Below are 15,942 nucleotides of genomic sequence, written 5' to 3'. Positions count from 1 at the left end.
TTTTTAAATTCTTCCAACCAGTTGAATTATTTCAAATTTCTACCAGAAATTGTTGTTATAGTGATGGTGGTGGTGGTGATGGTTGTGATCATGGTGATGATGGTGACGGGGGTAATCGTGATTATGGAGGTGGTGGTGATGGCAGTGGTCATCATTGTGGTGGTGGAGGTGGTAGGTGGGGATAGCTGATTGACTTCATTCTGATGTAAAAGTATCCCATCCCCTGACCCCCTGTAAAAGCTAAAGGTGTTGTCCTTTCTTCTACCAAACAGTTTAGAGAAGCGATCACATATCTTTAATAGTATTGCTACCCCCCCCCCCACTCACTCAAACCCACCCACCCACACACTCACTCATAAATATATAAAAGCACATACATAGGTGCAGGTGTGATTGTATGGTAAGAGGTTTACTTCCAAACCACATGGTTCCAGGTTCAGTCCCACTGCATGGCACCTTGGACAAGAGTCTGCTACTACAACCTCAATTGGCTCAAAGCCTTGTGAGTTGATTCTATGGATGAAAACTGAAAGAAGCCCGTGTGTGTGTGTGTGTGTCCCATCGCAACTTGACAACTGTTGTCAGCTTGTTTACATTCATGTAACTTAGTGGTTTGACAAAAAGAGACTGTTGGAATAAGTACCAAGCTAAGAAAAAAATGAAGTACTGGGATTCATTAGTTTGACTAAACCATTGAAAGCGTTGCCCCAGCATGGCTGCAATCCAATGACTGAAACCGGTAAAAGATAAAATACACACACACACACACATACTGTATACCACAACAAAACTATTCATATGATAGACAAACTATCACTCACTTATCGAATACAATAATCTATACATGCAACAATGCTGCTAAACACACACATGCATGCACGCACGCATGCACATGCACACATGTCATACACACACACATCTAAATATCACATACGGCATATGCATATTGTAGAGAACATAAAAGGAAAGCTGTTTACGTGAAGCAAGGCTTCACTCATTATCCTGCACAATACACATTCTCTGAGGCAATGTTAGCATGTGTTCAGACACACACACACACACACATACATATTCCTATATACACTATATACACACATGCTCACACATATTGTAGACCACATTAAAAAGAAATCTATATGCCAATCTTCGCTCATTATCACACTGTAATATGCTCAATCTAGGGATGTAGAGTGTTGCTATATATATACATAACTTTCATGGATGGACACACACACACACACTGTCTTACTTACATGCATACATCACAGCATGCATACACACCTATTGTTGACCACAATAAAAAAAAGACATGGTAAACCATCCTTCACTCACTGTCACACTACAACATACTTCATATAGAGAAGTGTTTCTACACACACACACTCACTCTCTCTTTCTCTCATTGTAGACACATCAAGGTTTCCTTTATGTGGTAAACCAACCTTCATTCTCTTAAACTCTCTTAAGACTCAAGAAGTCATGCTGCTTTCTTAGCATCTGGCTTGAACTTTCTTAAGAAGAATTTAAGTATTACAGCAAAAAAGTGTGTGTGTGTGTGTATGTATGTATGTATGCATGCGTTTGGGAGAGGCGCTAAGTCGATTACATCAATCCCAGTACTCAACTGGTACTTAATTTAAGGCGGCAAACTGGCAGAAACGTTTGCACGCCGGGCGAAATGTGTAGCCGTATTTCGTCTGTCGTTACGTTCTGAGTTCAAATTCCTCCGAGGTCGACTTTGCCTTTCATCCTTTCGGGGTCGATAAATTAAGTACCAGTTACGCATTGGGGTCGATATAGTCGACTTAATCCATCTGTCTGTCCTTGTTTCTCTCCTCTGTGTTTAACCCCTTGTGGGTAGTAAAGAAATAGGTACTTAATTTATCGAGCCCCGAAAAGGTGAAAGGTAAAGTCAGCCTCTGCAGAATTTGAACTCAGAACCAGTTAAAGAATAATAACGATTATGAACTTAAGAGTTGGACCACATTTCGGGGGTGGGGAAAGTATATGCCCAGTAATCATAAACCCTATCCCTCACTTCTCACCCCTCAGTTCAAGCCCTCATTTCAGGCTCTCTCTTTACTCTGGAAGGGTAACATTTTAAGTTGTTCTGAGTTGTAATTTGAGCTCAGAATGTAAACGAGTCCCTAGCTAAAATATCCCTGTGGTGCTCAATCCGACACCCTACTTTATGTTTCCAGGTTAGTTTTTAAGTGGTAGACCTGCATCAACTAGTCATTTTATCGATCCAAAAACTGTTCAAATAAAGCACCAGACAGTGTGATGGTGTTGGCGGCAGAGGAGGAGGAGGAGGTGGTGGTAGTGGCAGTGGTCATAGTAGTAGCAGCAGTTTTTTTTCTACTACTATTGTTTTTTTATTTATTTATTTTAAAGAGTTACGAGAGAAGGTATGTTTTATTTTTGTTGCTTGGACAAACACATAAATACACACACACACACACACACACACACATGTATCTTGTATATGTATGCACACACATGTATGTCATATCAACAACTATATGCACACATATCATGTATAAACACACAGATACATACATATATGCTCACACGTGCACACACACATATAACAAACATGCACACAATATCATATATATTACATACATATATACTTATATATATATATATACACACACACACACACATTATGTATGTCATATAAACAACTATATACACACTATGCTCACACACACACACATATAACAAACATGCACACAATATGTATATATTACATACATATATATATATATATATATATACACACACACACACACACATGTATGTATGTCATATAAACAGTTATATGCACACATATATGCTCACACACACACAAGGTTGGGCTTTCAAAATTTTAACGACTTGTTTGCTGAGCTTCAAAATGACTGTATGAATAATTTAAAATTCCACACCATATCACTATAATAGCCACAGGCTCGGTTGTGTGGTAAGAAGCTTGCTTCTTAATCATGTTTCAGGGTTCAGTCCCACTTCGAGCAACCAAAGCCTTGAGTGGATTTGGTTGGCAGAAACTGGAAGAAGCCCACCATAAATAAATTCACACATACACACACATACACGTGTGTATGTATCTTTGTGTCTGTGTGTCCACCGCCACCACCACTTGACAAATGGTGTTGGTGTGTTTACATCCCTTAGCAGTTTGGCATAAGAGGCTGATAGAATAAGTACTGGGGTCAAGTCATTTGACTAAAAATGCTTGAGAGGTAGTGCCCCAGCATGGCCACAGTCTAATGACTGAAACAGGTCAAAAGATAGAAAAGATATATTTTTTTTATTAACAATTTAGGTGCTGGAGTGGCTGAGTGGTCAGAAGCTTGCTTGCCAACCACATGGTTCCGTGTTCAGTCCCACTGCATGGCACCTTGGGCAAGTGTCTCCTACTATAGCCTCGGGCCAACCGAAGCCTTGTAAGTGGATTTAGTAGACAGAAACTGAAAGAAGCCTGTGGTATATGTGTGTGTGTCTGCGTTTGTCCCCCCACCATTACTTGACAACCGATGTTGGTGTGTTTACGTCCCTGTAACTTAGCTATTCAGCAAAAGAGACTGATAGAATAAGTACTAGGCTTACAAAGAATACGTCCTGGGGTCGATTTATTTGACTAAAGGCAATGAAGTAAAAGAAAAAGAAAAGAATTACATTATATTAAGCATGGCTGCATGGTTAAGAATTTCACTTCCCAACCACATGGTTTTTGGTTCAGTCCCACTCCATGGCACCTTTGACATATGTCTTCTACTATCGCCATGGGCCAACCACAACTTTCTGCTTAATCCAGAGAATGGATTTGATTGATGGATTTGAGATGTTTTCCCTGTGGGAAGACTTGATATTCTCAACTATAAGTACAGGCATGGTTATGTGGTAAGAAGCTTGATTCCCAACCACTTGGTTCAGGGTTCATTCCCACTGTATGGCACCTTGGGCAAGTGTCTTCTGCTATAGTCTTGGGCTGACCAAAGCCTTATGAGAGGGTTTGGTTAGACAAAAACTAAAAGAAGCTCACTGTGTGCGTACATACACGTGTGTGTGTGTACGTGTGTATGAATGTCTTTGTTGTCCCTCCACACACACACATGTTGGTTTGTTTAAACCCCCATAACTTAGTGGTTCAACAAAAGTGACTGATAGCATAAGTCCCTGCCCTAAGCAAAAAAAAAAGGGGGACTGTGGTTGATTTCTTCGATTATACTCTTTAACACCGTGCCCCATCAAGGCCGCAGTCCAATGAGTGAAACCAGTAAAAGCTAGAAGATAAAAGATCTGTTGACCTCGTTTTCTAATGCTGTTGTGTATTTGATAGTATTTCAATGTGGTCTTTGGGTTTTGACCTCTGCCAGAAACTCTGTTGATTTGTCTGTTTAATATCAATTCACTGATTCGCCGGGAGAATAACTTGTTTATTTTGGCCAAACTTTACCCTTCTATTGTATGACTGGGTGTGTGTCTGATTATCTGAATGTGTGTATATGTCATGTACATGTGTGTATATGTCATGTGCATGTGTGTATATGTCATGTACATGTGTGTATATGTCATGTACATGTGTGTATATGTCATGTACATGTGTGTATATGTCATGTGCATGTGTGTATATGTCATGTGCATGTGTGTATATGTCATGTGTATGTGTGCATGTGTATGATGATGTGTGTGTGTGTACGTACATGCATATGTGTGCATCTGTATGGTGTGTATGTGACTGTATGTACATACATAAATGTATGTGAGAGTGTGTGATGTATAAGTCATGTGTTTGCCATGTTATGTCAATCTGCTTAAGCTTGGATCAAATCCATGAACCTCCATTTTGCATGCATTTGCTCTCTCTCTCTCACACACACACAGTTAATTTAGTAGATGGAAGCTTTTAGACTACTGGTATGTGTGTGTGTGTGTTTCTTCCTTCATTTTGACATCCGCATGATGATTTTAAACCAGACTCCCCTTTCATACAAGCTGTGTCATTCATTTGCAATTTTTATAAAAATAAATGCAGCCACTGAAACAGTCATTGCTTGAAGAGCTAGAGACCATCACCTTGCTTGGAATCTGGTGAGGATTGCTGGGAGCAAGTGCCTTTGGTCATAGAAACCCTGCTTCAACAAGTTTTCACTGATTCATGCAAGCATAGAAAAGTGGACTTGAAAACAATGACAGTGTATTTACTTTGTTTGTTTCCATGTCAAGTTGAAAAATTGTGTTTCTTTATATTGAACTGTATTATTGTGCATCTGTTTAATTTGTAAGGTTTTTTTCCCCCAATCTGGTTGTGTCTGGCGTGTTTTATGTCTTCAGGCATTTTACTGCAATGTATGCTACTTCAGTTATGTTTAAAATTAGTGAAACATGCCAAAGGAGTGGTATTATGGGTTAAGTCCACTGAAACTACATTGATTCTGTACTCCATAGCTGACGAGTTGTTTGCCCTGTCCATTTATCTTCCTTTTAATCATTTCCATGTTCTCTCACTGATATTTACACACAAACACACAAGTAATAAAATAGTACATTGCTTTTTTCTTTTTCTTGTTTATCTTTTACAGATCTCATAGCTGTTGAAACACCATGTCTATTGTATACAGCAGATAGCAGATACTATGATATAAACTACAAAGTCTATTTTACATTTGTTAAAACAGTATCTGCAGAAAAGAAGCAAATTCCAAGATAACACCAAAATCTTTTTGAAGACTATTTTTTGAATTGTTTTACAATTTTTTTGTCTTTCTGCCATTCCTTCCTTCCTCTAAAGTCTTTATTTTTGGGAATATCTGTATGGTCCCATACAATTTGATATCCCTGCCACTTCTTTCTCCCTTGTGTCATTGTTATGTGTCTTATAAACACATTGGAGCTGCTGGGATTCATAAACACAGTCCTTAGTGTCCTTAGCATTCATTGATGCAGTCAATGTTGCCATTAGTATTCACTAACACAGTCGATGGTGTCATTAATGTTCACTGCTATTGTTAGTATCCACAGATACAGTCATCAGTCTCATTAGTATTCACTTACATAGTCTTTGGTATTGCTGGTATGCACTGACAGTCTTAAGTCTAGAAATATGGCAGGCAAGAAAGAGACTGCTGCAGAGAAAGGCGGCAAGGCTGACCTATTGGATTTGGCCAGATCTGAGGAACTGCCTCAAAGCTCTGAGATCAACAGCAATGAACTGTCCAATTCCTCAAAAAGCAAGGTGGTCAGGCCGATGGACATTGATATCCAGAATGAAAGCAGCTACTACAATACGTTACTTGGCGCACACAGAAACAATGGTGCCAGATGCAAGACCAAAAAACTCAAACAGACTCAGTTAATATGCACAAAAAAGGGGCTCTCTATAGCCATGCTTGATAATAATTCCCAGTTTGGCAAGGACCCTAATATAACCCTCCATTTCACCGACAACAATTTGGCCAATGATAATTCTGTATGCAACACTCAGGAGAACGCCAATACATCTCTCAGAGCTAACAACTGCCAACCAAAACTCTTAATGCAATCTTCATCTTTAGACAACCGAGATAGTGACAAACCAGTCGACACAAACATTTCAGAATGGTTCGTGTGTTTCATCTGTAATACTCCCAAAAATTCAGCTGAAGAACTTCAAATCCACATCAATAAAGATCATTTCGATTCTCGTTCAGAAGAAAAACGGCAAGACGACAATTTCACAACTTGCTTTCTCTGCAAACGGCAGCTAAATTCTGTTCCAGAACTTCAAGTACATATCAATCGAGACCATTTTGATTCTCCAGTAAAACCGATTGGAACCGATATTTCAGAGGCAATTGCTACAAAAGTGGCTGACAAAGACAACAAACTTGTTTGTATTGATTCAGAGTTTGGACATTTTGCTTTAACCAAAGATGGTAAGGGATATTTTTGGTATCTTTTCTCTCTGATTCAATTAAATATCACAACCTTCAACTAGTGTATGCTAGTTTTAGAGACCCTGAGTAGCTTCTTCTCCCTTTGATTAAGCCCTGCAAAAAAATACTAAATAAATTCAAAACTGTATATTAGAAATATCTATTTGGTAAACCTCTTGTCCTCCCAAGCTGCCTTTCGTTGGGATGGAACTATGCAACAATTATTACTAGCCACAGAATTTGGTTGGCATGTCTGCACCAGGCTCCATTTGTCTGTCCTGGCTTGGTTTCTACAGCTGGATGCCTTCCTAATGCCAACCACTTTACAAAATGGACTGGGTGCTGTGTCCGTGGCACCAGCTCACTGGTGTTTTTTACATGGCACCAACACCAGTGGGGTTGCCAAATAATTTGCAAGACGAAAGAAGGTGTGATACTACAGGAAGTGTCTTTGTGCCAGGTGAGAGGTTAGCATATAATAAAGGGATAGAGATAGGTGTTTTGCTGTAGAGGAAAAGAGAGAGATCACTTCAATATATATGCATTATTTTTTTAGATAAGCAATATGGAATAGTGTGTATCTGTATGGACATGTTTCTCTTTATGTATGTATATGATGCCAATCTTTTTTTTCCAAAAACAGAGCAGAATGACAGATTGATTGCAGAGATGCTTCAGAAAGAATTTGATGAAGAAATTGAATTTCGGAAATTGCAGGTATGTTATTATTGTTGTTGTATTTTTTTGTGTTGACCATTCTATGCTTCCCATTGAAAATTCTTGATATTTTTGCTGCAGTACAACTGCTCTGGTGCCATTGTACTTCAACTGATGTAGTAGCAGAACTATGTTATTTAAAGCAATTATCACCTCATTCACATTTGTTAAGTAAAAGAGGCCCTTCTTTGTGACATAATTCTTAATGAATTTATCCAGATTCTTGATTATTTTCAAATATATATTCTTAGAAATATGCTCAGAAAATGGTCAGTGAATGAGACAAGATTCTTCATAATGACTGTATTAAATCAGTGTGTGCATAAACTGGGAAGAAAGGAAGACGCAGAAGATATATTGAGATTTATGTAGGAATTACTGCAACCATCATTTGAAATCAAGAGTGACTTAGCAGAGTGTACCATGCTCTCAATAACAATAATTATTTTAGGTGTCTGTGTAGTCACATACTACTTACTTGTACTTGTGGTGACATTCACCCTGGGTGGGTTGAGTCGGCTTCTACCACCCTCGAGGCATCTTGAAGAAGTTGGAAGAAGTTTCGTGGGAATATGTGGATTTCACAAGCAGTCCCCAACAATCCCGCATGTAGAGGCATCCTGTTTGCCGCAGATTGTCCGCAGACACAGGGACAGAACGACTGAGGAGCCACCGGTTGCCGAAACAGACACTCCGAGGATTTTCCCCAGAGCCCCGTCTGCTGGGTTGTGGCCTAATACCACTTGGTGTCAGACCAATCTGCCTTGGGTGGCCCTACCAGGAACCAAAGTTCCTGACGGCATAGCTCTGACACTAATCATTGCCAGCATCCCCACCACGGTGAGGAGGGCCCCTTTGATTCCTGTTTTATTCCAGTGGACCTCCTATAGCCATTCAGAGTTTAAAAATTACTTTCATAGATGCTCCTTTCAAAATTCTTACTTTATCTCTCATTTCTCAAATATTCACTAATGTAGGTTTGCCGTAACACTCTCTGAGAGAACATGTTTTTGTGGCCAGAAACATGTTGAAGAGAAAGAAACCTAATCCTGTCTAAAGCAAAATTTTTCCACGGACCCTTAAGGTACTGCTGGAGATTCCCAATTTACTATTTTGTTTCTGTGGTTCTCCCAAAATCTTATATGGACCCCCAACTGAGAACCACTGGTTTATATAATAAAATTATGCCACTGCTCATTTCAGTGGTTACAACACACAATGTCAGAATTTCTAAATACACTCAAGAACAGATAACAAACTAGGACAGTGATTTATTTCAATACAGTGATTGGTTTTTGATTAAAAAAAACTGGGGAGGAAAAGAACAAAAAATCTAAATGCTAAACCAACACATTGTTGAATCACCAAGATATTCAGTAAATATTTTTCACAAATCTATGATTTAATTAGAAAGATATTTACTTAGAATGCTCTAGATTAGTGCTGAGATAAGGCGAGATAATTATTCATCTACAGTTTTATTTGTTTATTCTTTTACTGGTTTCAATCATTGGGCTGTGGCCATGCTGGGGCACCCGCCACAATAGTTTCAGTCAATTCTACCTACTTTAGTGCTCATATTTTAATCTGGTTTTTATTTTAACAATGTTTCTCTTTATCAAATGGTTGAGATCCTCCATTTTTTTTTTTTTGGCATAAAAAACACACCTCAATACAGTTGCATACACAAATCAAGAATTTCATACATTCATGCATGCACACACACACACACAGGTCTACTTATCTATGCATGTATTTGTATGTGTGTGTGTGACCATCAAGCATATAGATGGGGTTATAATCCCAAGTTGTATCTTCATGAAGCACATTTGCATGTTCACAGTAAACAAATGTTTGTACGTAGATGTTTTATTTTAAATGACACATACATAGCATTTGAAATTTACAATATAAATTTATTTATTCATATTTATGTACTTTCAGAGCAGCTTCTCATAATATAATTCTAAGATGAAGCATGCATATATGTGTAAATGTACATGAATATATGTAGAAGTGTATGTGTGTATCTATATATATATGTGTGTTCTTGTGTGTATGTATGTATACACACACACACTATATTTTGTTCTACATCAGATATTATTTTATAGCATATACCTACTACTATGCCACTCCGTCGGTTACGACAATGAGGGTTCCAGTTGATCCAATCAATGGAACAGCCTGCTCGTGAAATTAACGTGTAAGTGGCCAAGCACTCCACAGACACTTGTACACTTAACGTAGTTCTCAGGGAGATTCAGCATGACACAGAGTGTGACAAGGCTGGCCCTTTGAAATACAGGTACAACAGAAACAGGAAGAAAGAGCGAGAGAAAGTTGTGAAAGAGCACAGCAGGGATTCCCCCCACCCCGCCGGAGCCTCGTGGATATTTTGGTGTTTTCGTTCAATAAACGCTCACAATGCTCAGTCTGGGAATCAAAACTGTGATCCTATGACCACAAGTCCACTGCCCTAACCACTAGGCCATTGCACCTCCACATAGCATGTACCAATGTGTTGAACAACTACAACACTATACACACGAGGCCTGCACACATATACACACGTATGTATGTATACATTCATACTTACATATACACACAGATACATGTGCATGTATACATACACACATAAATGCACAGTCAGTAAACTCCCAAGTTGGGTGGTCTCCATGTTTAATCTGTGAATATTGGTTTCTTTGAAGGACATGTATGGTATGACAGAGAGAGGTAATTACAAGAAGCAGTTCCATTCGAACCTCAGCCAGGCTGTACAGAGAGGGCAGATCAGTAGCTACGAATATCACATGTATACATCACAGATGTCCGAGTCTCAGTTGACAGGCATTGATGATGGAGTTTCTTGCACTAAAGGTAAAAAAAAACAAAACAAAAAGACCACAGATTTACCGTTTTCCCTTTTGCTCACATGTTGATTGTTGTTGTCTATATTATACAGTACTGGATCAATTATATTGGCAAGCTTGGAACCAGAAATGTCCCAGATTTCTAGATTTTCTGGTTTTCTGGAGACAGTCTAAATCATCATCATCATCGTTTTACGTCCGTTTTCTATGCTAGCACGGGTTGGACGGTTCAACCAGGGTCTGGGAAGCCAGGAGGTTGCACCAGGCTCCAGTCTGATCTGGCAGTGTTTCTACGGCTGGATGCCCTTCCTAACGCCAACCACTCTGTGAGTGTAGTTGGGTGCTTTTTATGTGCCACCAGCACAGGAGCCAGAGGAGGCTGGCAAACAACTATGATCGGTTGGTGCTCTTTACATGTCACCGACACGGACGCCAGTCAGGCAGCGCTGGCATAATATGATGTCTAATACAAAAGAGTCTCACTGAGCTTATAGCCTGAATAGACTCCAATACAGTAGAAATGTTTAAATACATAATTAAAATATAAAATAAACTGTGAAAAGTAAAGAACTAAATTGCATTTCACAGATTCCAATTCATACATTTCTAAAGATGGATTTGTTTGATATTCATTAATCCACTTAAAATTCGTAGAATCTATCAAACTGTTCCATGTATACAGGATAATGTTTATAGGATGAAATTTAAATGAAGAAAAAAATATGATTTTACTTAACAGTTACAGGTACAAATTAATACGATTCTAAAACAGAGTATGTTTTAGTCTTTTTAATCTACTAAATTAACCAACTTCAAAAACAGGGTCTCTTTACTCAATACGGAGTACAGTATGTTGCACACTGTTACCCAATGTTCGGGAATTCCGGATTTCTGGAAGCTGGATAAGACGTCCAGTACTGTATCGTTGTACTTGACTGTAATCTGTTGTGAGATCTTCATTAGAAGTGGTAGATAACTCCTGTTATCCTGTTACTCTAGATAACAGGAGTTACCTGCCACTCCTGTAGTATGTACTCAGCGGAGCTCTGAGTATATCAACGACCAAAGGATTTTGGATATAATCAAAGGGTTTTTCTCTCTCTCTCTCTGACTCTGTCTGTCTGTCTGTCTGTCTTTCTCAAATTGTGTAATATATGTTAGTGAAATGTGGAAGTGGGGGAATGTTTGCAAAGAGTTATGAGGAATGTGTGGGTTAATGTGTGTATATCTAAGGTTTTGCTGTATGTCAGTAAAATACAAACAGCAAATGTAAAGAAGTATATGAATTGTGTGTGTGTAATTACTTGGGTATAACTTCTGACTCCTGCAGCAGTTATACCCATGCTGTTAATCAATGTAGTTTATATATCAAACTAGAAGATTACACGTGGTTATAAAAAATTTTTAAATACATAATTTGTAACAAAATTCGAATTGCTATTGCAAAAGAAAATATGGCCAAAACGGATTTGGCAGGCAAAGTGTTATGCAAACAGATTTGATAAAAACAGTGGCACAGTACTTAGATGTGTTCAATATTAAAAGGAAATATGATGTAATAATGATTTAGATTTTGTTGTTCCTTGGCAGGGTCATTATGCCAATAATAAACACACACACTGTTTCACTTTCACTTCTTTGCTGTTTGCGACCTCTTCAATGACAAGCTTTCGCTACTCCAGGTCAGCATCAGATTTGTCTTTTAGTGTTAACATTTATATAAATCCCTGTGATACAAAATCCGTTTCCACCCACAAGTTCACATCAAAACTCTTGTAAACCAAATACGAAAGCAAAATGTTTTACTTTATTGTTATTCTTTTTTTGTAGGGATCATCGTAGCATTACGGGAATATTACAAGCAACACAGCAAAAACAAAGATGTTTGGTTATGCTCAGATGTCGACCATTATGGAGGTTCGTTTGGAGATACTGGATGGGGATGCGGATACCGAAATCTGCAGATGATGCTTTCCAGCCTGGTCAAAGAGCCCGTTTATGAGAACTTGCTCTCCGATGACTACAAATGTACCTACCTTGTTTTTATACTAATTTATTCTTATTGATATTGTTACAATTGTTGTTATTGTTATGGGGGTGAGCTGGTAAAATTGGTAACACTCTGGACAAAATGCTTAGCAGCATTTCATCCGTCTTTATGTTCTGAGTTCAAATTCCATGACGGTTGAATTTGCCTTTCATCCTGATGGGGTCGGTGAAATAATACCAGTCAAGTACTGGGCTCAATGTAATTAACTTCCCCAAGACTTCAAAAACTGATGGCCCTATGCCAAAGTTTCAAACTATTATTATTTTTAAGGCGGCGAACTGGCAGAATCGTTAGCACGCCGGGCGAAATGCTTAGCGCTATTTCATCTGCTGTTACATTCTGAGTTCAAATTCCACCAAGGTTGACTTTGCATTTCATCCTTTCAGGGTCGATTAAATAAGTACCAGTTACGCACTGAGGTCGATATAATCGACTTAATCTGTTTGTCTGTCCTTGTTTGTCCTCTCTGTGTTTAGCCTCTTGTGGGTAGTAAAGAAATAGGTATTTCGCCCGTCGCTTCATTCAAATTCCATTGAGGTTGACTTTGCCTTTCATCCTTTTGGGGTTGATAAAATAAGAACCAGTTGAACACTGGGGTCAATGTAATTGATTCATTCCCTCCCCAGCAAATGGCTGCCCTTGTGACAAAATTTGAAACCATTATTAGTATTGTTATTATGGCGGTGAGCTGGCATAATTGTTAGCATGCTGGATGAAATGCTTAGCAGTTTTTCACTCATCTTCACATTCTGAGTTCAAATTCCTCTGAAGTTAACTTTACCTTTTATCGTTTTGGAGTCGATAAAATGAGTACCAGTCGAGCACTGGGGTCGATGTAATTGACTTAACCCCTTCCCCAAAATGGCTGCTCTTGTGGCAAAATTTGAAACCATTATTATTATTATTATCATCATCATTATTAGAAACATTAGCACGCCGGGCGAAATGCATAGCCGTATTTCGTCTGCCCGCTACGTTCTGAGTTCAAATTCCACCAAGGTCGACTTTGCCTTTCATCCTTTTGGGGTCAATAAATAAAGTACCAGTTACACACTGAGGTCGATGTAATCGACTTAATCCCTTTGTCTGTCTTTGTTCATCCCAACTATGTTTAGCCCCTTGTGGGCAATAAAGAAATATAATTATTATTATTATGAAGGCAGTGAGTTGGCAGGAGCATTAGCACACCAGACAAAATACTTAGCAGCATTTCTTCTTGCTCTACGTTCTGAGTTCAAATTCCACTAAGGTCCACTTTGCATTTTATCCTTTTGGTGTCAATAAAATACGTATCACTCAAGCACTGGGGTCGATGTAGCTGTCTCCTCCAAAATTGCTGGCCTTGTGCCTTTTGTAGAAAGATTCATTATTATTATTGTTGCTGTTGTTGCAACAGTGTAACAAATTTCTTCAAGCTTGCTTTCCCATGACTGCAGCTGGGCAATTTTTGTCTGTTATTCATATATTTTCATATTTAATACAATATATCCACACATATACACACATCATCCAGACATTTATATATTTATATAACTCTATATTTTTTGCTTGTTTCAGTCATCAGACTGCTGCCATGCTATGGCACCACCTTGAAGAATTCTTTTTAGTCAAAAACGAATCGACTGCAGTTCTTTTTTTATATCGGTTGCTTCATTTATTACAACCTCATGACTATTTCTGACATTTGCAGCAAAGAATGGTCTGGTGGCATCGATAAAACGGTTGCAACAGCTGATTGAAAGGGCTTGGCAGCATGGGTTTGACCAGCAAGGGGCTGAACAATTGGGCAATAAACTGGTGGACACAAGGAAATGGATTGGAGCCACAGAAATTGTTGCTATGCTGTCTTCATTGAAGTTCAAGTAAGTTAAATGGCTTCTACGTTTTTTTATCTTGTTCCGGTCACTGGAATTGGACAGTGGCCCTGCTGGAGCACCACCTTGGCATATTTGCTTGAACGAATCAAAAACGGTGCTTATCTTTGGTGTCTGGTGCCTATTCTTTCGCACTCTTTTGCCAAACTGCTATGCTGCAGGGATGTAAACAAACCAATATCAATTGTCAATTGGGGACAATCACACACAGGAACACACACACACAGGAACACATACACACACACACAGGAACACATACATACATATACACACACACACACACACACAGAGGAATACACACACTCGCACACGTGCCAGAACGTGCACTTGAATGCACACACAGATACACACGAATGCATGCACACAATGCACACACACTAGTGTATGTACATACATGCAGACACAAATACACAGATATACACACACTCACATGCACATGTGTACAGACACACACACACATATGCATACAGACATAATGTATATTTGAACCATTTCTGGTTTTCCCATGGACAGGTGCCGTTTGATAGATATCCATTCTCCAACTGGACAGCCAGAGACACACCCTAGAATGTTCCAATGGATTCGAGATTTCTTCAAAAGGAAGGATTACCACGAGTTTCGCTCCCCTCTCTACTTACAGTATCAAGGTAAGCCGTGTGTCACCTTCACAACCGACATCAACTCCACCTTATTGTCCATCCGTTTAAGTGGCAAGCATGTATGTCCATATGTTTAGGTATGTCCTGGGTATGACTTGAAGCTGCATCCAATTAGACCAGAAGTTTCAGGGTTTTGAGGAATGTGAAACCCCCTTTTAACTGCTATTGTGCCCAGGTCTACTCTGACCCAAAATAGTAGCAACTGTTAGGGGCCCAGCTATAGGCTAACTAGTATATCGACTAAGCCCTGCCTTGTCTTCCTTCCTTCGTCAGATCCAGAACGGCATCTGTTCTTGCATCTGGCAGCTACCTTGGTCACACACCCTCTCTGTCTGTCCAACATCCAGCAGCAAGTTTTGTGTTTTGCACTTTAATTAGCTACATGAGGACAAAAGCAAGGGGGCCGGCTGTGAAGGCACCTCACTACATACCATGGATGTGGCAACTTGTCCCTGACCCTAGTCATCCTGGATCTCCTTACCTCTGGACCAGCCACAGAGAAGTTAAGTTGTGTGGTGAAGGATTGGGTGCCTTTCTCATCACTGGAAACGAATCCGTACACGTCGATCCATTCAGTCTGTATGTCTGAGCATTAAACAGTATTTCTAAGCAGATGCATAGAGGTTAGTGCAATGACAGGCACGTGAGACTGATTGGAAAGGGAGGGAAGGAGGAAGATGTAAGCGGGGTTGTGGAGTCGAAACACAAAACTTCAGCTCTGACTCCTCTACTATTGGCACCTCGTGACTCTGACTCCTCTTTATATAATTAAGTGATTGTGGTCTACATATCTCATAAAGCTTAGGCATACACTTGTACTTTGAGTCAGCCTATATCTTATAACTGGTT

General features: G+C 39.2%; 1 protein-coding gene across 3 annotated transcripts in view; it reads left to right on the top strand.

The window, feature by feature from the left end:
* The window catches only part of LOC115222881 (zinc finger-containing ubiquitin peptidase 1-like), a 32,959-nt gene that overhangs the window by 11,917 nt on the left and 5,100 nt on the right, over nt 1–15,942 (top strand). For 2 of the 3 annotated variants that reach the window (XM_036512046.1, XM_029793261.2), the window contains exons 2-7: nt 5,589–6,920; nt 7,564–7,637; nt 10,349–10,517; nt 12,341–12,538; nt 14,251–14,422; nt 14,948–15,081. In XM_036512046.1, coding sequence (XP_036367939.1) covers nt 6,110–6,920; nt 7,564–7,637; nt 10,349–10,517; nt 12,341–12,538; nt 14,251–14,422; nt 14,948–15,081 — 1,558 coding nt within the window. In that variant the 5' untranslated portion in view covers nt 5,589–6,109. Of the gene's footprint in view, nt 1–5,588; nt 6,921–7,563; nt 7,638–10,348; nt 10,518–12,340; nt 12,539–14,250; nt 14,423–14,947; nt 15,122–15,942 lie in introns of all 3 variants that reach the window. The other variant, XM_036512048.1, reaches the window with a different exon arrangement.

Source organism: Octopus sinensis, linkage group LG21 (assembly GCF_006345805.1).
Source record: "Octopus sinensis linkage group LG21, ASM634580v1, whole genome shotgun sequence".
Classification (NCBI taxonomy): domain Eukaryota; kingdom Metazoa; phylum Mollusca; class Cephalopoda; order Octopoda; family Octopodidae; genus Octopus; species Octopus sinensis.
The sequence above is the reverse complement of the archived record's forward strand: the minus strand, read 5'-3'. Positions and strand labels throughout refer to the sequence as shown.